At 41.3% G+C, this 25,358-nt stretch overlaps 2 protein-coding genes across 4 annotated transcripts in view; one reads left to right on the top strand and one right to left on the bottom strand.

Annotated features, from left to right (window-relative positions):
* Window positions 1–6,505: 6,505 nt before the first annotated feature.
* Window positions 6,506–9,941, bottom strand: lsm6 (LSM6 homolog, U6 small nuclear RNA and mRNA degradation associated). The gene is made up of 4 exons (XM_075464437.1): window positions 9,874–9,941; window positions 9,348–9,453; window positions 9,137–9,250; window positions 6,506–6,699 (listed from the first exon to the last, which is right to left on the bottom strand). Exons 2-4 carry the CDS (start codon window positions 9,439–9,441, stop codon window positions 6,665–6,667), a joined length of 243 nt encoding a protein of 80 aa, XP_075320552.1. The 5' UTR covers window positions 9,442–9,453; window positions 9,874–9,941; the 3' UTR covers window positions 6,506–6,664.
* Window positions 9,942–22,804: 12,863 nt separating this feature from the next.
* znf827 (zinc finger protein 827) overlaps window positions 22,805–25,358 on the top strand; it is a 66,149-nt gene continuing 63,595 nt past the window's right edge. For 2 of the 3 annotated variants that reach the window (XM_075463144.1, XM_075463145.1), the window contains exon 1: window positions 22,805–23,195. In XM_075463144.1, coding sequence (XP_075319259.1) covers window positions 23,153–23,195 — 43 coding nt within the window. In that variant the 5' untranslated portion in view covers window positions 22,805–23,152. The remainder of the gene's footprint in view (window positions 23,196–25,358) is intronic. The other variant, XM_075463143.1, reaches the window with a different exon arrangement.

Below are 25,358 nucleotides of genomic sequence, written 5' to 3'. Positions count from 1 at the left end.
GACAAAAAAAAGAAAAAAACAAACACGCAAAACCCACATTTATTTCCATCTGTGTGTAAATTTTTCACTAAGATCTCGTATTGATGCTGGGAGAGTCGGACCACACTTAAAGTCCTCTTCAGCACATCCCAAAGATGCTCAAGCTCTTTACCCAGTGGTGGCCAAACCACTCTTTCACAATTTCAGACTGTTGGCACAGTTATCTTCAAAAATGCCAGTGTCATCTGGGAATAAAAAAAATCTATTCATGGAAAAAAACCTGGTCATTCAGTTTCTCCAGTTTGTCAGCCGACCTAATCCTTTTAACCTAGACCTGACCAACTGAAGCAACCCCAGATCATCAGGCTGCCCCCAAATGCTTGTGCAGTAGGCTGTGCACCCATCACTCCAGAACAGGGCAAATCTCTTCAGATCACATAAGCTCATGTTTCTTTCTATGAGCCTCACTGATAAGTGTTTTTTCTTAATGCTACACAGCTATTAAGTCCCCTTTGAGTTCTCTTTGTATTCTGTGTGCGTCGTACTTTGAGTATTAAACAATGATTTGCTATAGATTTTCTTCAGTTGGCTTTCCCTAAATGTGAAGAGATTTTCTTCTACCCACTTTTTTTTCCTTGAAGATGACGGTTCACCGCTAACCTTTCAGGTTGTGATAATTCTTTGGAAGGTTCTGAACCCAGTTGTGGTATTTTCAGCTCTCTCCTCACACCAATTGCTGGACTTTTTTGAAACATTTTTTTCCACTGCCGCTGGATGTGTCTTCAAACTCACTGGTTTGAGGAACGAAACACTTCTCACAACATAAGCTACAGTTAAATAACTTGCCTCCAGCTGAAACCCATTAATCACTGCTCTAATTTTCCAGTGGGAGGCTCTTACCTATTTGCTTTGTAAAATCCAGGTGGTGATCTTTAAAGGCTGTTTATAATCCAAGTTGTTATACACGAAAACTTCCAATACATTATCATTCTTGACTAAGTGTTCCCCAGTTATTTCATTTTTTTCAACTAATGTGCCCGAAGAGATAGTGAAACAGCTCATGTGGACTCCTTTTCTTCTGGTTTTACCATGTGCTCTTCCTATTCTTAGCGTGAATGTCACCAAGTAATTATCTTACACAAATGGAGACCTCGTTACTATATGTGAGAATGCAAACATCCACGACCTAACTCTGCAATCCCTCTACGCACACGAACATACTGTTTGAAATAAGATTTATTCTTGTTTTTTTTCCAGAATAACTAGACAAAAGACCACCACGGAATAACCCATAAAGACAGAATAAATCATACACAACAGCGCTCTAAAAGCACTTGGATCGTAGAATTTGATTCTCCTGAATGCACAGTAAACATTTCCACTTCCTCAACATTTCATTCAGTGACACACCAACAGCCTTTGTATGTTAGTCTGAGAGGAAACTACAACAAAGGACTCTTGCATTACCATTATTACCATTTTGGGTGCTTGCCAGATACACTCCATATTACTTTGCATGACAGACAAATTGGCAATGAGAACACCAGTGTAATGAAGGCTAATTGCCCGAGTGCAGGGTTACTAGGTATTTTGTGCAAATCTTCTACACACAGTAGTGAAACTTGGCTGACAAACAGGACAAGTAACAGATATTTTGAAGCAAACTGTAATGGGAAATGGCTCTTTTACAAGAGCTGCTCACCTCACATCCACTGAGTCCTGGTCACAAGCACTGGTGAGCTCATCCCTAAAAGACAGGCACCCAAGGCCACAACTGATGCAAGAAACTGACGTCAATACGTATTCATGACAGTAATTTTTATTCTTTTATTGTTTAAATTGGGAGTTTGCATGTTCTCCCCGTGTATGCGTGGGTTCTCTCCGGGTACTCCGGCTTCCTCCCACTGTCCAAAAGCATGCATGTTAGGTTAATTGGTGTCTCTAAAATTGTCCTTAGGAGTGAATGTGAGCGTGCGTGTGGTTGTTTGTCTTGTTTGTCTCTGTGTCGCCCTGTGATGGACTGGTGACCTGTCCAGGGTGTACCCCGCCTTTCGCCCGATGATGGCTGGGATAGGCTCCAGCCCCCCCGCAACCCAACGGACGGATTAAGCGGGTAGAGGAAATGGATGCATGGACGGATGTTTAAATTGGACTTGAGTAAGTCTAAAAGGTCAGCTTCATAACATTTTTGAAAATGATTTTTAAAGAATTAAATATCTATCAGAGATAGGATCGTAGATTATTTAAGCAATCTGAGGCACGTCCAAGTCAAGTCTCAAAGCGTGTAAAGCAAATTTTTAGTGTTTATGAATTCTAACTATTCAAATGGCAGCGTGTCTGGCCTTCAGTTGTCAAAGTTATTATGAGACGATCTCTTTTGCAAGGTTGAGATGTACGGCACTCACCCCTTTAATGATTAGGATAAAGCTCTAAATATTTAATCAGTGCAACTATGAAAAGCCTGCCTGTTGCTTCTACTTTTGAACTGTGTCAGCTTCAAAACAGAGAGCAGAAAACACAGATACATTAATCTCGAGGTCTCTCGTGTCGCCATTTTCTGTCTCTCAAAATAGCGACGTGCGTTACACGTGTGTGCACGTTGTTTGGGAGAACCATGTTCGATCAATGAGAAATAGCTGTTTACTACTGTGGATACTGCCATTCCAATGACTTGCGAGTCCCATTCTTTTTCTGATTTTAAATTGTCTCTTTTGTTTTCCTTTCACAAGTTTATTCATCAAAATAACTTGGGAGAGGAAAAGATCATGTTTTTCCAACAGCCTGGCATGCCTAAAGACATAAGAACATTATGAGTTCAAGTTCATTCTTGATCTAAGTACAGTTGACCAACTAATGTCATCTTAAATCATGTAGTGGCAGCCATGGAGTTTTTATCTTTGTCTGAGTCAAGCCTCATGTCTGACTTGAGTCTCGTTCTCAACCCCATTAGATAACCAATTTTGTCTTATAATTGTTTCCATCATATGAATTGAATAATCCTCAATAACGATACTGCAAAATATGTTATAACACAAAATTAACTAAACAATTTTGCTCTGTCTAGAAGAATGATTGTGACGTGCTTTGTGTTTCACAGCCATCCGACTCATTGTTCTTTAAGGAGATCAGGTCACGGTCAATAATACAATATGTTTAACATAACTAAGCAAGTGAGTGTGTTTCCAAAATAGACCCTACTGTTTAGGGACAGCTGCAGAGTCTTTTGTAGTCGAGGTTCAAGGACTCACATGGAGTCCATATCATTCAATTTTTTTCCTGCCTTAATCCTCAATAAGTCTGTTACTGCTCACAGCAACAGACGTACACACAGTACATAGAGATTGCTACTGTATAGAAGTGAAATCATACTGGGCTCTAGCCTCTGGAGGAGCACCTAGTTACCCTCCCCTAACCTTACCATCTGCATCAAGCTGCCATTTGGAGCCAAGATAAATCGCAGAAGCCTCTCTCGGTGCTGGGAATAGAACTTTTCCAGATAAAGGGGTCAAGGGTCACATTTCTGGCCAAGGTTGACTGTCCTCAGGGTCTAAATAAAGAGCCTAGGAGTTGCAAAGCAACACAGGCTAGCACAGACCCTCACACTCAATTAGGATCAAACAACCCTTCAACTTGAACTTGGATTGAGGCTCCTAAAAAACAGGGAAGAAGAGCAGGCAACCTTGTGGAACAAAATGTCAGCGAAGCATATAATGCCCGCCTCGTCCTGTAACATGGACAGAAAATCCATAACCGATGATTGGATTCATCAACCAACAAGAGCCCCTTCATTTCATAATAAGGAGGAGATGCTTTTAAAATTCAGTTGCTGGTTTGTAAGGCTGTTTGTCAGGGATGTTTGTTTATTCTGCTCAGACCAAATAAGACCTCTGACCCAGCCCGCGGAATGCGAGAGCAGAGCCAGAGAGCAGGAGGTCACCGCCATCGTTTACATCCTAAACACATGACAGGCTGTCAGGCGGAGGTCAAAGCTGGTCAAGTTCACATCCTTATACAAAGTGAAGAGGGCGGTCTCTTTATACATGCTGATACAAACAGTTGCTCATATCCACACATCTATGCATGCAAGAAATCCCATCTCTATTAAGATTATTACGGTTTGTCACAACATTTCTCATACAGAGCGATCCCTTTGAGGGCCATGATTCATATACAGTGCAATATAATACACAACAGAATGTTTACCACACCATTTTGTTAACCCCCGCCCCCTATATGTGCGGTAGTGTTCTCTGTCAAGCCCTGCAAAACCATTCATAAGAAAAGATCCACTCTGAATATATTTCCATTGAAGGCAACAGAAATTTGTCCTTGTCCAAAAGAGAACCTAGTACAGCCAGACATAAAATAACCGTACAGATTTTTAGTTTGTCCTTGTCATTCTTTGATCCCTTGTGAAAAGGCTGGAGTCATGCTGCAGTGATCAGTCAGGGTCAGATCCTACTCCACTTTCCCTCCCTCCTTACTCTCTTAAGTCCCTATTGTAGTATCGCTGCTCTGGCAGTGGGTGGTGCTGTAAGACTTGAGTCTCCCCATCACCATTTCCTCCAAACATAATAGGGCTGTCACCTATTCTACCCTCCTTTGTCCTCTCCATCACTCACCTCCAAACGTCAACGCTGAGCTACTGCAGCATCTTCCTTCAGCCCGGTATTATCGGGTGAGTGGGGCCAGCGCCCTACTAAAAGTAGCCTGAACGAGAGGAAAGGCATCTTGCAAAAACAACTACGTCAAGTAAACGAAGTTTGATTTCTTTTTTGCAATCATCAAGACACCTAATGTCTCTGTTTTAGAAAGGAAAAAAAACAAGAGGGTTTGGAAATGAATAATTATGCTAAAATCGGTATTGATACACACATATACATGCCACATAAAGAAGTGGCTGCACCAATTCAAGTTTTTAAATTCTAAAAAAGCACACAGTTTAATCGCATATCTGCCATGAGGTCATTTGTGTGAATGATATTAATTGGGTTCCTGGCGAGGCCACACAGCCTGCAGCTCAGTTATGATTCCAGTGAGTAAATATTTGTCTGTACTAACCCTCACTAGGTGCCATAATGATTCTTTGTGTGTTGCACTGTGTACAGCGGGCTTCCGTGTACCTATCACTCAGTGCCTATGTCCGTCTGTGTAGCAGCTCAATCACCCCCTCCACCCCAACATTTTCTCTACAGCTGCAGCCCGGCAGAGTTTGATCAATAACGCGTCCTTCATTCTCAAGTCAGGCCTGACCTTGGCAGCCTTTTGTCTCCTTCCAGGGGCCAGAGTGCGCATGTACAGGTTGGAAAACAAGGCTCTCAAAGAAAAGAAAAGAAAGAAAAAAAAACCTCCCTTGGAAGGAAAAGAATTACCCTCGCTGCCTCCACACTACAGCCCTCTTATGAAGAACCTAATGAATCATACATTTATAGCATTGTTATCTTTTCTAAATGAGGTGATGCTGCTTCTGAACTTATTTGCTCATTTAACACAAGCCTCAATGAAATGGGATAAACTTCAGATTACTTGCATATGCTGCCGTATTGATTTTCACAGGTTCGAAGTCACCAGTGTAAAAATCCAAACCTGCCGGAACAAAACCAATGTTCAGCTATAGAGGACAAAAGGTAGGCTGCGTGTTTGGAGTCATTTTAAAAAGGGCTAAAACAAGGAGGGCTGCTGCAGAGGCCAGTGGGAGTCAATCTGACAGATCCTTTTACATGTTAATGCGGCCTGACACAGCCTGCAGGTGGCACCATTTATAGATTAGTCCTGCGGTCACATTCTCCTCTGTACCAATATGCATTTGCATTGTCTGCAAGAAAGAAGAAAATTCTCTGAAGATAGATATCGAATCAGTCTGCGGTTGTGTTACTGAAATGAGCAACAAGTTACATCTGTATGTCAGAGTGTTCGGTCATTGGCTAAAGCTGCTCAATTTATTCTGGCGGATATCAGCAAACCCTTAAATAACATTACGGGAACATTTTCTCACTATCCAACAATTGAGGTGGAGGAAAACTTTTAATGTCATTAATGTTTTTCCTTGAAAATCAAAAAGCTGAATGAGAATCAAAGAAGAGCTTTGATTTAGAGAAAGTTTTAATCTGAAATCGTAAAAAAAACGTCTAACGATGAGAACATTTTCACATGAGCCATTCGTTTCTGGTGTCTGAAAGCCAGCTGCATTAAGATTAATGACAAAATTAGCATATATTAGGACTGACAAATGTTGCTCTGATCCACTTGGAAGCTTGCAGGAAAAGAGTGTTCGATTTGTAGTGCTCCAGGAATAAACTGAGTGAGTTATTCAGCCAGAAAAATGAAAAGAAGCTGAACCAGCATTGTGGAATCCTGACTGCCATAAAGTTAAATCAAATGAATTTCATCTTTTTTTTCTTCCATCTAAATAACTTTAGGGATAAACCGTTGCTGTTTAAATTGTTCATTACTGCCTGGCTGAGGTACAATATATGCACGTTTGAATCAATGTCTTCGTTACAAGCAAGCGCTCACCAAATGAGACTTAAATCAAAACTCACAATTTATTAACTTCTTCCACTTTTACAAAATAAAAAAAACTTCTTCAGGCTTTACAGAACCAAAAACTTTAAACAGTAATCTTCTGAAACATCACCAAAAAAATAAAAATAAAAAGATGACAGTGAAACCCAAATGATCTTCACTACATCTTCCTTTTCTGGGTACTGATGTACAGAACTGTGAGGGAGAGAAGAACAAATGAGGACAAAGCATTAGTTTGTGCATTTTATCTTTTGTGACTAACTGACGTACAGTCACAGTTTTTCAGAAGTCGGTCAAGATTAAAGATGTTAAAGCTTTGAGTGATTGCTAACGCAGGAAGATGCATTATTCCACATTAAATTCAGTCTATTTTACATCACACAACATTCCTGGTGGGTTGCCCTACGTAAACAATTTAATTAGTGACCAAGCCAAATCAAATTCACCGCAGCAAAAAAGTATGGAACTGAGGGCTGGCTCCGAAATACAGTGTTTTATACAACATCCGACTCTTGATGCTCAACACTCTTTGAAGACAGCCCACCCTTCACTTACTATGATTGACCAAAAATAAGTTATCTGTGGGAAAGCACTGACTGACCGACTTAAAGGTAAATTGTTGAGTTGATTTGCTCTGGTCACACTGGGCACAGGCTGAAAAACAAGACAGGTATGTCTGACTGCTGCTCATACCTAAACCTAAATTCATCCACCTGCCCCACTGTGACTAAAATAGTTCTATCGAGAGACCAAACTCCACTGGCCTGCATGATTCACATTCACGATTGAATCACACAGCAGATACAGTACCTGAATCGTGTCTGGAAAATGTAGAAGAAGAGAGGAAGATGAGGACCACGGTTCAACAAAAAAAGCAGCGGTTCTGAGTCTTATGGGGAATCAAGGACTGATTAAACCAGCTCTACCCACAAGGTCCTTATAATAAACTGATGCTGAGAGATTAAATTTAATGGGGACTTATATAAAGGGATTAAACAAGCGTAAACCATTTTTTTTTTGGTTATTTGAAAGTCTCTACGACAAAAATCATAACTATTTTCTGGGTCTGCTCATAACTTTAAAATCTTCTTCAAATATATAAAAACTCAAGACCCTCCAAGAAGATCCAATAGCTCCATTCTTCAGAATCCAAATGTTCAAAATTGCATCTTTCACTGAAATCATTCACAGCATGCAGACTAATGCAAATTTCTTTGTTTACCAGCCAGATTAAATAATTGGTGAACTATGCTGTTAAATACTGATCCGATGACAACTACCTCAAAGTAGCATATAATAAACCCCAATTTATCGGTGGACTGATTAATCACTTAACAGAGCACGTGATGAAGTCTGATTAAGACTTTTGTGTCACTGCCTCCTGGTCTCCAGAAGTTATACCAAGAAACACCATAATATTTCTGCAATGAATGAAGCCTGTGTAGATAAACACCATAAAGATACATGTAGAAGAATCTAAATGAAAAGCTGCCTGAGCGGGCACACCTCAACGAAAGCTGAATCTAAGAAGAAAAAAAAATCCTAGCAAAACAAATTAAATCCAGATCAAATGACTTCTAAGCTGAGCCCCACGACTGATAACATCTTCAGATGGCCAGTGACAATATTTTTCATATTTGTCGGATTTACTACAAGAGATGCAAACTTTTTAAAAATCAACTATCGGTAAAACGTATAAAATACACATCTTAAGAGAAAGAAACTGCAATTGAATGCGAGTGTCCCATCTGCCCAATCACAGTCTATAAAGACGCGACGCAGCGAACCCATTACATCAGAAAATGTCATGCAGGAAGAAAGAAATAATATGCAAATGTTTTCTTGACGACTGCATGTTTGTTGCACTGTGCCATGCCTACTACCCTCTCTGAAGGTTCCCACTCAAGTTAAGAGAGAATGAATAAATAATAGTTTAAAAAGAAATAGGAACATCTTACAACAGCAGCGTGCACTCTCCCACACAACTGCATCTGAACCAGCTCAGATAATGGCCTGGAGGGTTTTAACCAACCGCTTTGTATGCTCACAAGTTTATGTTCTGCTAAAGGTAAGGCTTATTCAACATTTCTTGGCTAATAGACGTTTAAATTTATTGAACCATTTGATATTCGTAGAGTAGTTTTCTCTTTAAACAGACATTTTTCATTTGCAATGATTATTTATAACAAAATGATGACAATAAATGTAAATTTTGTGCTTCTATGATCCCTCAGGCAGTCGGTGTATTAAAATATTAACGGCGGTACACATTGCTGAAGGAGAGTAGATCATTTTACTTATTGAGTCCAAGTGTGCAATTCTTTATACTTTCACATTGTCTCAATTGCATGTGTGTAAAGATGCTATCTGACATTCTCCAACGTAGTTTTGCATGTAGTTTTCATACAGATGGGGGCTATTATGGAACTTGTAATCCCATAACTATCTATGATATCAGTTTTTATGTCTGGCTATGCAATACTTAATATGTATACAGAAAGCCTATACTTTAACATTAAGAACATGTATACATAAAGGAAATTTTAGGGCAGGTTGTCCTAGAGTACCACAGTGATCATCATTAAGGCTAGCAGTGCCTCAAACTTTTAAGTCCCAAAATGTAAAATCTTACCATTGTTTCCTCTCAAAAAGGCATCCCCATACTTGTTCTTGAGCTGTCCATTGACATACTCCTCAGTCTGCTCAATGGCAATATTCATGTATCCATCCAGACAGGCCAGAACACCTGCACATTGACAAACACGAGAAGTGGCTTTCATTCAATTCTCCTTTCTAGATCATCGTACAGAAAACATTAGGCTATGGCCTACTAGTTTCATTACCTCTGTAATCGACACCAGAGTTCAGTTTGACCACCACAGGTCTACCAATTATCTGCTTCAGGAAGTCACTCGGGGTTTGCTTTCGAAGACTCATCTTGGCTGCGATCTGAGAAGATGAAGCACAAAGTGTTGCAGTAGCAGTCATGGCAATAAGCTACATTAGCATCGTACAAGCTAATTCCCTCATGATCGATGGTGTTCGATTCATTTATTAAACTAGAGTATTTAATTTCAGTCGAATATACAATACAAATAAATATCTCATAGTTTTATTTGAAACAACGTGATAATAATAGACAGAGTACTCAGAGCAAATGAGTAACGTTGACGGCAACTGCTAACGCAGCTAACGAGCTAATCGATAACTCTTCAGAGTCTGCTAACATCTAACAATGTAGGAGGTTAATTCAACTTTTAACTACATTGTATAGGTATTGCGGTATCAAAGCGAACCGTAGTATATGGCTAATTAAAAGCCTTTTGACTTTAATAGCAGGAGCTACGAGTTTGTTAGCATTTCACTTACCCACGGTCTCCAAACAATTGTGTTCGGCGTGCTGCAGTGATTAACCAATCACAGACGTTTACCATACGGAAACTGCGTGAGGACAAACATCTAAAGGCGCATTAGTACCGATAAAGCTGGTATGTCTTCCCTAGTTTGAGAGTATAGCATATGTCATTGTGTTTAAGACTCATTCTCAGAATTAAATAAATAAATTAGAATAAACTGTGATCAAATCCCGGATGTTTTAGAATTTGGAAGTGAGTATTTTACATTTGTATAACTTGATATTCAGATCAATAGATCGTTGTCACATAGAGATATTTACTATCAAATTATACTTTGAAACGTTGGAGTTACCTCAATTACGACTTTAAGAAAAACAGGCTTTAAGGTAAAGAGTTACTGAAATGTCTTGGCGAGATTCACTGAAACAAAATGTCAAGTTTCGTACAGTGATTCAATGTGGCACATTACAAATGTAACTAGAGAGATGGAAGGACCATTGTTTCATGGACATCCAAGTAATTTAAATGCAGTTCAATTTATGCTGCACCAAATAAGAACATCTCATGGTATATTGTGAGGTCAAGGTCATTCACTCAATGCAACCACACAGCAGGCTCTGTATCTCATTATCAGACAGGAGACTTTGTCGCTTTGTTTCTGTATGCAGAGTTTTTATAGTGTAGCTTCCACAAACTCGGTGCTGCTGGACAGATTCTGATTCAAGGCACTGGGTGAAGTCGGAGTTGTCAACGAGCAAGGAGAACATGGTTGGAAAGTTACTGTACAGAATAATTATTTTCCGCTTGTTTTGATAATCAATCATTTTAGTGTTTTTTCAACCAAAATTTGAAAAGAAAATTCCTAATTCAAACTCCTGAAATGGGAAGACTTTTTTTACTTTTCACTCACAGGATAATAGAACATTTAAGTGTTTTGAGATTTGTGTTGTTGGTTGGTGAAAAACAGTGAAGAAATACATCACATAGTGCTGGGAAAATTACAATAAGCCTTTATAGACATAACAATGCAATTAAACGAAAGACTATAAAGTTTTTTTTACCATTCTTTGTCAAGGAAGAGAAAAGAAAGGGTTATCTCACAGGTTATAAACTCTCCATCTACACAAGACAAAAATCCAAAAGCAGTTTCAATATGATTTAGATTTTTTTTTTGTATGTAATAGATGGTTCAAGTCTTTTTAAATCCAATTATTATGCTACTGGTAAGCTGTGTTGTGGAGAATAGGAAAAAGTCTATCCCTTGATAAGTCCTGGTTGTTGGGAGCATGACCCAAACACTGCACAGCTTGGGAGGTACATGAAAAATGGTGTAGGGGGGTAAACAGGGATGAAAGGGTGAGGTGAAAGATAGAAGAGGATAGAGGGCGGGCGGAGGTGCCGGGACGTGTTAGTGGAGAGAAAAAGAAAGGGACACGGAGAGAAAGAGGGGGGATTGAGAAAGGTGGAATCATAAAGTACTTCTTGTGTGTCTAGACAGGTTGCTTGTTAGCAGGGCATGGCTAGCCCTGTGGAGGCTAGAGGTTAATTTGGTATCTGCTGCTGTGTTAAACTAAGGTCAGTACTACAAGTCCTTAAGTCATAAACAAGAGTGGTTAAGAGCCGTGTATACACCTAGGCACCAGTTAATGAATATTCAATGAAGATTTTTTTTTTTTCTTCCCCTTGTCCACTGCTCCTTTTGTTGTTGCTTGCTTTGAAGAAAAAGATTTGGAAGGAAAAAAGAAATAAACACACTTTATATCTTTGGCTCTCAAAAAATGACCTCTGTGCACTTATATTCATTTGTCCTTTGTTATCACAACACAGCTTCGGCTGTATTAAAAAAGTGTTTTTTCCTACTTGAAATATCCTTGTCATGCACTTCTGTTCTTGAATGAGCCAAATGTAACTACCCATCATTTGGTTGCTTAACACAATAAAACCAGTGATGTAATAATAATACAGTATTATTCCAGGCTGATAACTTTGTGGCTAAAATAAATCTTAAAAATAGAGCCAAGGCTGTATCCTCCGTGCTTATGAGGGGCAGATCTTCTAATGTGCTGCTTTGTAACTACGCAGGCAACGAGAAATTGTTTTTGAAGCGAGCTTTCAAAGACAAATTAAGGTATCCAGGGGTTCTGAGTTAAGTGTGTTTTTACTGTAAGCAGCAAAAAAAAACCTCCTCATATAAGTTAGCTGAAATTGGGGTTAATTGTAATCAGTGACACTGTGATCTAAAATCGTGGTTAATATCACGTCCTATATTATCGCAGATTGCATGTCAATGATGGTCACACATTCTGCTGCGTATGAATTATTTAAAATTAAAGTGTGTGGGAGTACACATCTGAATTGCCAAGCCTTTTTTTTTTTTCCCTACCCTGAAACAGATAAGTGCAAAAGCATTAGAAGACTTTGTCTTTGCTGCTGGGTTCAAATCAGAGTTGACAGGTGACTGTCAGCATCTGAACTATTTTGTGTATTGTCAAAAGAATGTGTGAAAAGACATCATGAACATTAGTAACGATAACTATCGTCAGAAAATGAAACAAAGAATACAGTTAATCTGTAGCATATTTTTTTGGGGGGAGGGTAATCTAGTTTGACCAAATGTGAAGGCAGAAAATGTTTTATTGTATGTCACAGAAAGTGTCTCCTCTCTGGTTTTAATAATTCTGGCTTAGTATATATAAGTTTTATTTTCTTTGCGATGTATGGAAATTTGAGAGCGTCAAATTAACATTTGAGCACTTTCTTCTCTTGCATTTCAGTCCTTATAGTGACCATTTAATAAATAAACTACAAAAAAAACGCATCCCAAATCATTTGGCTCATATGTGCTGAAATGGCACTTTTGATTTAACCAGCTGTGAATGCAGAATTTTCACAAATCCCATTTAATTTGTAATGACAACGTTTTGAGACTCTAAAATAAAGATATACAGATATTTGCTTTAACTCAAAACGTTCAGTTTCCCTGTTGTTTTTATTGAATGTACCACTTCACTTTTTTTTTTTTTTTTTGGAGTAATACTCACATAAGATCACCCTTTTGCTAATCCAATTGATTATGTTGCTAATTGTGAAAACTGCCATATTTTTTCATTCAGTAAATGACTTTGAACTCATTTATTTAGTTAGTTGACCTAAACAGGTCACCAGTGAACTGCACAAACTCTTCCTTGTTATCACTGACAATTAGTATATTATTCATTTATTCACTTTTATACTAATTTGCCCATTTTCCCAAATCCAATTTGTGGTATTTCAATATAAGATCACACTTTGGCAGATGTTCTTAGGTAGCAGATGTTTTGTGTCAAATTGCTTTGAGCAGGTTTTCTGTTTCATTGAAAATGTTTGTCTTTGTCACGTTTTGTGTCGGTTTGATTTGTCATTACTTTAAAGTTGAATTCAAAGCTGCTTTAATCAAAACTGCCAAATTAAGAAATTGATCAAACTGCAGTGTTAAAAGACAAAATAGGTTGACTGTAATGACTAACCCCACAAAGAATTATCATCAGGATCTGCAGTTCCAATCAGCTTCGTGGAGCACTGCGCGCTCTTTCTGCTCGTTGTTTGTGTTTTATTGTCCACAACTAACTCCCCCAAATCAGCAGTGTTTTCAGCCGAAACAGACATCTGTGTTCTTTTAAAAAAAACAACAACAACAACACATTTCTAAAACTACATGAAAGAAAATTTGCATGAATATCTGTACAAACAGTGAGTGCCCATTCCTTAGAAAATGCTCTGGCCATCCAGTAAAGAGTGCTCAGCCAGAAACCACAACATCAGTGCTGTCAATTGACAGACAAATCCTGTCTCCATCTCCAGACCCCTTAACCCTGAGGGATGGGCTAGCGAAATAGAAAGATTATGGTGACGGGAGATGCTATTGTAGGTGGGAAATGGGGGACTGGACCGAAGCAGGCGAGGGCTTTAGGTGAGTAGGAATAAAGAGGAGGGGGCACATCCCTCTTGTATCCTAAAGCAATATTCAGGATGGGAGGTAGAGGTGGGGGTTGGCAGTGCAGGATGAGAAGAAATTCTAGACTTCATTGACCCTTCTGTGGCCAGGTTTTCTCTTGAGGTCAAGCTTGATATGGAGAAGATAATGGAAAAGCTTGGGGGAGTTTTCAAAAAAAAGAAGGAAAAAAAAGATAGGTAGACAGAGTACCCCTGTTCTTGCGTCTGTGTAATCCCTTACTGTATGGAGGTAATAGCTTGGAAGTAATGGGAAACCTTTCTGCCAGCAAAAGGGGCCTGGAAACCTCAGTTGCATGGTTTGATGCTTGTATCTGTTGCTTTTGTTGCACCAAGGGTTGTTTTAAATGGCTGACTTGTTCAAACCTCTTATGAGTCTTTCCATGCCTGCCCCCTGGTTCATTTATCTGTACAACAGTAAAATGAACACCCACCGTAAGCGTTCTGAATCTCTTCATCATTGTAGGTAACTGCTAAAGTGTTCAAATTTGTATGCATTGGTACTTTGCCCACAGAGTGCAACGAGTGTCCCTGCGGTTTGGGTTTTGCTCCATATTATTTCCATGCCAATGACACAGCGCTCAACTTCCACTTAATAACTCAGCTGAAAGTTGACAGTGGTTGGCCGACCTAGGGGCCCCATGCCGAGTAAAGGGGCTGGGCGCAAGGCAGACTAGGTGGGATGTAATCACTCCCTGTAATTTGGAGGAAATCCACAGAGCTGTTCACAGTCAAGATGAAAGCCCTCCTCTTGTTCCGTCTCTTCACAGACACCAAGCTCCAGTGCTTCTGAAAAGAGTGGTTCAGAGAACCAATTCAGCCTGGTTGGTATCCCCTGAGGGTTAGTCCTGAGACCATCTCAAATCAGCAACAGCCCTGGAGCCATGTTCTTTCCCCAAGGAGTGCCACAGCAGCCAGACAGTCAGACTGCCCATCCTGCGCTGAATGGCCCAGGCGCAGCCAGCCAGCACACAACTCTCCTGAGATCCTCCTCAGTGGAAAGAGAGCTCAGTGGAGCTTATGCTGCAGACTCTACTTATATCAGGCTGTCTGTCTTTCTGTCTGTCTGTCTTTCTTTCTGTCTGACACTGTCCCATGCTGCCTTATCCTCTCATACTTCTCTTTATTATCTCAATCTGAGACAAAGAGGGAACGCGGCACATCCAGCGTGTTTATTTATTTATTTACTCAGGGAGGGGACAATGATTTTTCTTCATTTTTCTTACTGGCAGCTATTCAACCAGCTTGTGCATTTGTCATACATTTGTCAGTTTACTTTATAGTCTAAATGACAGTGAACTTCACAAGAAAATTTGACTCAAGCCATGAGCAGATTGCCCAGCTTGATCACTTTGTCACACAACGCCATCCTACCAAGTTGTCAAATAGACACTGTAGTGGTTTTGCTTGATAGATGGTGAATGGTGCTTATACAAGGAGCCACTCCAGTGCGCCCATAAATATGCATCGTGACATTTGGAACAAAGCCGCTCGTCCTCTCTTTCCTGATGAGCTCTGCCTGCATACTATAACATATTGCCATACTGTCACACCTTGTGTTTCATAGCCAATCTCTCTGTTCATCAACTTGGCAGATAACCTCTAGATGCTGACAAATGATATGGGGGATGGCATTAGAGCTCTATTGTATGCAAAGCCAGGAAGCAGTTTTCCAAGGCTGATGCTTACACAAGTAATTAATGATTAATGCTTGTTATCTTGTGATGATTACACTGTATAGTCATATGAATATTTTAAAAAATATAAATGAAAAAACAAAAGGTCGCACGGTCTGTGTGTTAATGGTCTTGTTTTCCTGATAGCATGGGGAATAAGTCAATCAAATTCCTCTATTCAACAACAACAGGTTAGAGGTGGGAACACGTTTTCAGAGAACACTCAGAAACACTCCTCACTCTTCTCAGTGCTGCATTAGGGATATATCTGGCCTCTTCCTCCAAACACTTCATTGCTTTACAGGGGAATAAATATCCAAGACAGCCAGAAGCAGTTCCTTTCAAATCCCACACACACACATATCTCTCTCCCCTCCGTGTTTCTCTCTCGTTCTCTCCCTCTGTCATTTGACCAGCAGTGCTTCCTGCCACCGAGGACCTGTGACTCAACAGCCGGAATACAGCAATGTTCTTTTGCTCACCCTCTTGAATATTCATAGCAATAAGAGGACTGAAGCTCAGACCCATCCATCTTGTGTCCATTCGCAATTATATAAAAAAATAAAAAATACAAAAAAGAGGCATGTATGTTTGTGTGTTAGGGGGGGTTACAGGCTAGTTCTAGATATCTAAGTGGGTGCTGTGGGGGAGAAGGGGGTTGGCTGGGCTGTTTTACACTAATTTCTTTATCCCTTTCACAGGAGTGCCATGTTACAAGAGAATTCCTGAGGCGAGCCAATGGCCCGATAAATCTGCCGGAGCCTCTTTCAATTTGTCTCAGTGGAATGTCAGCTGGCAAGTGCCCAGACTCTGAGAACCTCTTTTCACAATGCGCCAATCTAACAGACGAGATCCCATGTTGGAGCTACAGTACAAGGACTGGCATGGATAAATTGCCACGTGCCTTATCTATGTCTCTTTATGTCTAACTGTCTGAGGTCTCGCTCCTCTGAAGGCCACTTTCTCGCAGGCCCGACAGTTAACCTAAACGCCTGAGCGGGTGACAATGATAAAATGCAGGTGTCGCCAAAGAGGAACCCGTGATATGACACAGATGCTGTGTCAACCCGTCTCACTCCACATGACCTGCAGTGTGAACAGAAATTGCTCTGTTTGGTGTTGTTCATCACTGTGTGGCGCAGTCTCCCACATAGCTCGCTGTCCAGGTGGCGGAATGGCAGAGTGGGAGAACAGACCATGTTGGTGTGAAGATGCAACAACTCTCGCTCTCTTTTTCGCTTTTTCTCCCTCTCATTCCCTCCCTCCCTCCCTCCTTCCCCTCTCCCTCTCTGTGTTCAAACAGATTGCTGTAGCACTCTTTGTGCTCTATTTAAAGGTTGTAGGTTAGGAAACAACAAGATGACTTCCCACCTGTACCCCTAATTGAGTCGTGACTCATATTCATCTGTGTATTTGGAATAGAAGTATGTGTCCGTGTATACAGACTGGTAGGGATGAAGTTGGAATAATTCAGTTATTTAAAAAAAATAGATAGATCGTTTTGCTAAATTAAGTTTAATCCAAATGTTTCATTCATTGCTCATTGACGGACAGCAGGTAAGTGCAGCGGGACATTGAATTGGTTGCGACGTCATGTCATGCAGACATTTTTATTCTGCGGTTTTATTGTAGTACAATTGAATGAAAATTCATGCATATCTGTTTCATCAAAATGTGGCAATCTGAGCTTATTAAAAAAAAGTCTTTATTTCATGAAACAGATAGCATCAACTGATACGAGGCTAAATTAAAAAACAAGTGAAAGCGACCCTTTTCCCTGTACTACTCTGAAATTTCAACACCGCCAACCACACAAGCGTATTTAAGGGGTTCATGTTACTGCATGACAGTTGGCATGGCTGTTAAAAAAAGGCTTGTGCCAAGTGAAGCTGCCAATGCTCAGCATGGCTCGTTTTAATATTTTAATGTGCTTCATTACAACATTATGGTCCAGATAGCCTTTCTGGGGTCCAGACAATTGTCTGCAAATGAACAAGATTACATGACAAGCCCTGAATGACAGAGCTGCCCACTGTTGCCTGCCCCAGCCAGTTATCTGATGGTAGCCTAGCAACAGATCCCTGACCTGGCTTTGACCCTCACCGATAAGGTCAACACCTGAAGGCTCTCTCATTGGAGGGCTGGCTGGGAGAGAGGTGGAGCTTGGGGATGCAGGGAGACAAAGGACTCACAGAGCAAGGGCAGCCTCTTCTGCATATAGTTCCCTGCTCCTTGCTGGGGGGGAAAATGTGTGTGCAAAAGGAGGCCAGACCTCTTCACTCAGGTTCATTCTATCTGTCTTTATATATGAGAGTGCGCGTCAGAGGAAAGTGAATCATACAAGGCTGGTTAAAAAACATAAGTATCCAAATTTAGACATCAGTACCTTATTTTTAAAAGGGTCAAAAATGTTTTCCCCACCCCTCCACAGGAGGAAAAACAGCAGCTGTAACTGATCATAATGAAAAGTGCTGTGGTGACAAACAGAAGCATCACATTATGAAGGAGGTGCTGAATGTGAAATTAATCGACCAGAGCATCCTACCCTGTCAGACAGTCCCTCTTCTCTGTCTTTTGTGTGCCTGCGCAGATACAAGCCTCACTTGGTTTAGCAGCAGTGATATGGAAGTTAATCCAAATTGTGATAGTGGTGATATCCTATTAGACCGTGGCAATAAAATCAAGCTGAGACTGGTAACACATTACAGATATCAGAACATGTTCAGCTCACTCCATTACAACATGATGTGACATTAATCAGCAGGGGTCTTCTTACACATGCATAGAGGCAGAAAACAAACATGCAACTCCCACACACTGATGTGCAAACGCTGAGAGTACATCTCGAAAGAATACAGCTTTGAATTCAATTTGGGCTTTAAAAAAAACACTAGAATATCATTGTATATAATTCAGATACACTGTAAATAAAACTCATGGTTAAGCTATACCAGGAGCATTGATGGGGACAATGAAGAGCAAGGTTCGTTTGTAATTAATTTTGCTCATCCATTACTGGGAATAAAACATGATTTAGAGGCAGTGTGACCACCCACTGAAAACTGTACGGTACAGTTATCGTGTATGACTCGAGTAACTACTTGAAACGATAAAAAAAAGGAGGGCATTGTTTCTGGAAGCCCTTCACAGCAGACAGACTACGATCAATGACACAGTTGGAAAAAGCAAACAACTGTAATGCGCTCCTAATGTTTTTTTGAACGGTTTAGTTGGACATGTCTGCATCTAAAATATGTACATCCCTCTAACTTTCAGATTAGGTGAAGTTTTGGCACGGCAAAGATGACTGTTCAGCCCATCAAGTTTGGCACTAAAATAACTTTAGTCCCTGAGTCAAAGGACCTTCACTTCCCTCCAGTGCCTTTTCGCAAGACCTCTGCCCCAGTTCACTCAGGGCAACTTATGCTCCTCCTTTGTGTGTGCATGTGGAAGTGTGCATGTCTGTGTTTTAACTGTCTCCTCACTGCGGGGAAACTGTTGAAGGTCAAAGGGCAGGAAGTTGGCCACCTGCCTCTGTCACACTAGTAAAAGTAGTTGAGCAGTGAGAGAGGAAGTGGTAACAGGAGACATGGCAGAGAGTGAGAAAACACTGTACTGTGTGTGTGCACTCTTTTGTCTGACAATTTCATTTAAAAAGTACAAATGGGTTGCAGCATAAACAGCCTCACAAGATATCTTTTTTTTTTTTTTTTTTTAAATCAAACCTTCTAAAATTTCCTGCTCTTTTTGATGTCTTCTCACACTTTTTTTATGTGCCTCTGTGAAAGTCTGTTTATCTGATCTGCAGACTCCATGCCTGATTAAACAAAACAACTGTGATAATCTTTTGAGTTCCCTGAGACCACTACTGAAATACCTGGTCCAGGGATGTCTCCATTGGTATTTGCCGGAGGCGACAACTCTGCTCGCACCCTGCACAAATGTGCCAACCGAAGACGAGAGCATAGAAGGCCAGAGGGCAAAAAGGGAGTGAACCACCTGCTTCTGTCACACTGTCAGGAAGGCAGATGAGTGCAAATAAGGTGAAGAGTGTGTCTGTGTGTGTGTGTGTGTGTGTGTGTGTGCGTGTGCGTGTGTGCGTGTGTGCGTGTGTGCGTGTGTGTGTGTGTGTGTGTGTGTGTGTGTGTGTGAATGTTGGGCTGTGGATATAGTGTAGGAGGGGGACAGGTGGCACGCCGAACACCGCTGGCACCGGCCACCCCAGGATTTATCACTCAGCGACAGTCATGGCTGGGCAGGGGACAGATGTTTCTGTTTACCCCAGGGCAACATCTGACTGGCTGAGCCTAACGTTAGCCCAAACCAGCCTGTGGCCTGCACAGGACAAGTCCTGCAAGGACTCAGGAGAAGGAGAAAAAGAATCAGCAAAAAGAATAAACTGGAGAATGCACAGTCCAGCCCCAAGGCACACAAGGACGTTTGCTCTTTTCTCTCCAGTCTGCTCTATCCTTAACTGAGGCACCTGAAACTCATTTAGCCCCAAAAACTCTTGAGCCACAGTAGGCAACCATCTTAATAAGTAGTGCAAACAAAAACACCAAATATGAGCTGATACAAGAAAAATAGCGCTTGTTGACCCTGAATTTATGTTTCATTTATTTAGCTTAGCAAACAGAAATAACCAGCCCTTATTCCATCATTTACGTACACATATATAAATCAAATGCAAAAGAACACATTTATACAAGATGCGTGTTCAAGCAGGGAAACTCGAGAGCATTTATTAGAAACATAGCTAGAGCACTCATCCCTGGACTACTGAGGAACGACCTTTAGGTTCAACCCTGAGTGAGGTCATGTCATTGTTGCCATGGCTACTATCAGCAGACTGCCCTGTCGCTCGCATTACCTCAGCTGCCTGGCATTGTCAGGGTCAGAGAACAGGCTGTGACCTCCCCATGGTGACAAAACTCGTTGGGGAACAAAAACACCACCAAGACAAACACCGGTACCCTGCGATGGCTTATTTGCCGTTACTGTAAATCGTTACTGGAAATGTTGAGACCAAAGGCAGAAGTTTCATATTTCTGCCCTGATTTGTGTCTGGAATAAATCAACCAAGTACACTGGGTTTGACCACAGGGGGAGTTTGCTGTCATTAATGATCTCTAATGTGGTGTAATAAGTGAAGGCTGGACACGCAGAGCCAGACTCAGCACTGATTAAGCCCAGCATGCAACACCTGAAAAAAGAATTTAATTTGAGGGGTGTTTAATTCAAAATGTGGAAAGCATTTCTCAAATAAGTCAAAGAACAAGCATTTATCTGCGATTCCAGTGGTAAGTACAAACTGTGCAGCACCACTGATTGTCCGGAATGATAAAATGCACTTTGCTCGAATGTAAACTACATCTGTATCTGAACCAAATGTCTTTGTCATGTATTTACTTTTAAAAAAAACAACTTTTCCATCTGTTACTCAATTATAGCCAATGTGCAATACTTTTTAATTTGAAGTTAAAAGTACTCCGAGAAGTGGCTAAGATTTAGAAAAAAATAAATACTGTATGAGTTAAGGTCTTTTTTCTCGAGTCACCTCAAGGATTGTTAGAAAATCTTGTTTTCTGCGTACTTTTGCAAAGCAAACAGCAGAAGACAAAGGAATCTAAAAGCTTTTGATCTTTTTCTTGCACTCTCTGTTCTGAGCCCCTGTCTACAGACTGTCCAATGACATGTGCAGATGATAACACAACTCTTTACTCAACTAACCAAAGTTTAATAAAACAGCAACATAAATCATTGCTGTGTTCGGTATCACCAACAAACATGATCCCCCTCAGAAATGAAAACCCTTACAGGGATGTCTTCATTATTTTGTGCAGCAGATGCAATAATAAATCGCTCTTTGCTATTTGAGGAACATGTTTGTCCACTCTCCTCCTGATAGGCCCCATTTAATCATGTTGTTCTGTTTCCTAATTAGCAGAAATGCAAAGTGTCTTTGTCACCTGTGGACAGCCAAGAGGGCTAATTTGGGCTTTTCACTAATTGCCACGGTAACGAGCCTCCTGCGCCTCCGCTGGGGGTGGGTGGAAGGCATGGCAGGAGGAGACTGGAGGATGGAAGGATGGAGGGATGAAGCTCTCCTCACACACGGCCGAGGTGTGAAAGAACGCGGCAGGCCAACAGAACGCAGCCTGGAGGAGTCCAACAGCAGGGAGTGGGGGACAGCCTGCGCTGTGAAAAAGCCCCAACACCCAGCCGAGAGGGAGGAGGATTCAGCTCTGGCCAGTATCCCTCTCTCGCAACTTTGATGAGGAGATGACTGCATTAAGTTGGATAATTGTTGCAGATTTTTTTCTGGTTCTAACACCTGTGATTAAGCCCTCGTGATTTAAGAAAGGTTCTCACACAATGTCCTTTTCTGTTCTTATTATAGACCATTTCTAGGAATAACTCAGCAGGCAAATTTTAAACAAACAGCTTAGGATGTATGAATCATGTGCGTGGCAAATGAGTCTTGGATGAGCTGGACTAAAGGAAGTCAAAGCCTATGTGATAACAATGGTGATTTTCTCAATGAAGCCATAGCTCAGTTTCATGTAGGCCTAACTAGATACTTTGTAATTAACGATGAATTGAATTATAACAGAAACTTTTCAGGAGGAAAGAGTGCACATAAGTCAAAAGCTTGAGTGCGTTTTACAAGACCCATAAACAAACAAAGATAAACAATAATACTGTCATTACAAATTAATCAGATAGCCCAATTACAGTATTACCATCACATGATGCACATAGCAGCAGGAATTCAAGGTACACATTTGCAAATTATATCCGTAAACTTCAAAAGCCCGATATGCCTTCCCAGCGTTTGGATTTTATTGTGCAAGTGTTCATTTGAAATCATAATAAAGATCTGGTAACACTGGTCAGTTGTCTGTGAAATGTTTCCCTGTTGAACGCCAAATTCATGTCTAACATCTCACTACTTTATGCATATCAAAGGAGTCAGAGCTGAGATTGCTGGCATCCTTTACTACATGATTATCGCTCGTCGGTGTTGCGCAATTTTTTATTTTTTTTTTCCAAGAAGAAGAACAGGAAAATCACATCTTCTCTCCGTTAATGCGAGCCGACTCCATTAATATGGCCCCTCTGTTGAGTAGTGTCTCTTTGCGTTTTCAAGTATATTTTCGTTCCAGCAATACACCCTGAAAGCTTGGGGGCACCTTGTCCGTACGCTGCTCTCGGGGGCGAGCTCCTCCACTGTGTGCGTGCGCGCGAGGCTATGTTTGAGTGTGAGAGAGCGTGCGAGCGTGTGCGAGTGAGTGAGCGAGTGAGCGCGCGCGTGGTTGTGTGTGTGTGCGTGCCTACGCGCGTGTATTTGCTCTGCTGTTGCTGCCCTTTGATCCCTGCATTAGTGTTAGTTAGGGGCTCGGAGACACACTTGCACCGAGAGCAGCCATAGTCAAGACACGGCAACAACAACAGCGGCACCTCCTCCGCCTGTGTTCCCATTCCCCAACAATACACTTTAAACCGAGCAAAGCCAGGTGCACGACCAAGTCCCTGCCATCACTGGCGCCTCCAGTCTCAATGGGAAAAACCTTTTTTCTTCTTATCCCTAAACAAGGACGAGAATGTGATTAAAAACGGGGGAAAATGCCAAGGAGGAAGCAGGAGCAGCCCAAGCGCCTGCCTTCACGTAAGTCGTTCACTCGATTTGTGCTATTTTAACGGCTCTCCGTGTGTTTTGCGCAGTAGTTTAGGGTTATAGAGGTGAAACAGACAAAAGACTCGGCGTAGGTTATTTCTCCCTTTTTAGGTCCGAGCAAGGCAGCCATGTTGTTGGCGATGGGTAACGTTAGCAAGGCAGTGAGTGGATAAATGATACGTGGCTTTAATAAGAGTAGAATCGATAGAGGTCCGGTTCCGCTAAAGGTTGCGGTCAGTTGGCATATGTGTCGGTTGTGTGTGCGGTACAACGGCCGAGCGTTTTCGGTAATGTGTTCGCCTCTGCTTGGTCGCTTTTCGGGTAGAAAGGGGAGGATCTGGGAGTCTGGCCGCAATAAAATGAAGGGTCAGTCGGATCAGACAAGCCAGACTCAGGCTTCCCATACCCCAGTGTTCCTGGTTAGCAATAGCGCTATCTACCAACGCTTGGTAAACTTAATTTCCTCGGCTATAAACGTCTTAACTTTCGCCTCAGTTTTGCTGCTTCAAAATCGGGAACCGAATTCGCTCGCGCTCGTCTGTGGGTTCACTTATGAGAAGAAAAAAAAAAAAAAAAAAAAAAAAGTGTGGGGAGATTCTTTTCTTTCCAAGTCGATGTGTCTTTTTTTTTCTACCCCTCCCAGCTTACACGAAGGGTATGTCAGAGCCATGGTCGGTCACCTGAAGTTCAGGGTTTTTCCCCCCTTCCCTTTGCAGCCATTCATTGCAGACAGACTACGATCAATAACGCGGTTAGAAAAAGGAAGCGACACTTATAATGCGCTACGACGTTGCATACGGTAACGCTGTGCCGGAGCACAAAGCTATTATACTTTCCAAGTTGTTTATTTTGGCGGAGGTCCGTTCACTTTTGTGCATTTGACCCTCCGTATCTTCGATTTTGTCCCTTTATCAGCTCAGATAATGAAACGCTGCAATAACACACCCCGGCCACTGGAGGATTCCTTAGATGTTCGTGGGTAATGACAACGATTATTAGAGTGACATGTTTTTTTTTTTCTCCCCCTCTTCTCTTCATCATTTCTGCTTAATAGACGTGTAAGCAAACGGCCCCATTAGTCACATTGGTATGGAAATAGAATGAATAATTGAGTGGCTCGTGTCTAAATGAATGAAGACTTGATGCGTTTGTAGTCTTTATTTCTTAAATGTCACACCGCGCCAGCTGTTAAACATCACCGCTCGTTTTTTTTTTTTTTTAAATGTGTTTTTTTTTTAACTGCTTATCCACCACTCAAGGTGTTTGACCGGAGGTTGAACCTGGGGAAATTGCAGTGGTTAGTTAGAGGCATAAAGGTGGACACGAGGTGACGGTGGATGCAGTGACTGGGTCTCTGTGTGACAGTGAGTCCTCACTGATGTGCTGCATTAGAAGTGTGGAAGTCACACGGATGGACAGCAACTGAGCAGGGTTTGGATGTATAATAAAAAAAACAACCCACTGGCTATGCTCTTATTTGAGAGTGTCCGAGCATATTTAGTGCATGCTGGATTACACGAGAGAAGGCACGTTTCCTCTTTCATTTTTTCCTTCAGTCAACTTGCTGTGTAATTTCTCTGAATGGTTCCAGTTTGTTTGCACGGCGTGGACCACTGTTATTCTCATCGATTCACATTTGCATCCTCTTCCTCACAGTAAATAGCCTATTTGTTGTTTTTGTCAGTGATGCCACTTCATTTACAAAATGTTGTCGCAGTGGCTTGTGTACGGGTATTTGTTTTAGTTACATCCACTGCTCGCGTTCAATCGCCAACCTTTTAATATTCACAGGGATCAAATCCTGATCCTAATGAGGTAAAGTGTTGTCTCTGGGTTCCCGGTCAAAGGTAAGGTGTGGAGTGCTGAGGTTAGGCTCAGGTTATCTTTAATGTTGGACATGTTTTAGTACCTAGTTCCCACCCAGGAGGGTAATGTTGACTATCAGTTCATCCATCCATCCATCCTTACATCTATTCATTTTTGATACCGGCTTTATCCAATTCAGGGTTGCGATGGGGGGCTGTAGCCAAACAACATCCAAAAATACTCCACTACTTGTCCACTACTTTATTTCCCTGTAAAGAAATAAAGCACCACTTTTTGTCAATGACAGTGTCAGTGTCTTTGCTAGCGTGAGAAGATAAAGTGAATATT

Source organism: Odontesthes bonariensis, chromosome 4 (genome assembly GCF_027942865.1).
Source record: "Odontesthes bonariensis isolate fOdoBon6 chromosome 4, fOdoBon6.hap1, whole genome shotgun sequence".
Lineage (NCBI taxonomy): Eukaryota > Metazoa > Chordata > Actinopteri > Atheriniformes > Atherinopsidae > Odontesthes > Odontesthes bonariensis.
The sequence above is the reverse complement of the archived record's forward strand: the minus strand, read 5'-3'. Positions and strand labels throughout refer to the sequence as shown.

Bases quoted from the DNA above. Each gene is read 5' to 3' on its own strand.
- lsm6 (XM_075464437.1), bottom strand. From the start codon at position 9,441: ATGAGTCTTCGAAAGCAAACCCCGAGTGACTTCCTGAAGCAGATAATT. The intron at 9,251-9,347 runs GTAATGAAACTA...GTCAATGTGCAG, and splicing joins CTCTGGTGTCGATTACAGAG to GTGTTCTGGCCTGTCTGGAT. The intron at 6,700-9,136 runs GTAAGATTTTAC...TCTCCCTCACAG, and splicing joins CTTTTTGAGAGGAAACAATG to TTCTGTACATCAGTACCCAG.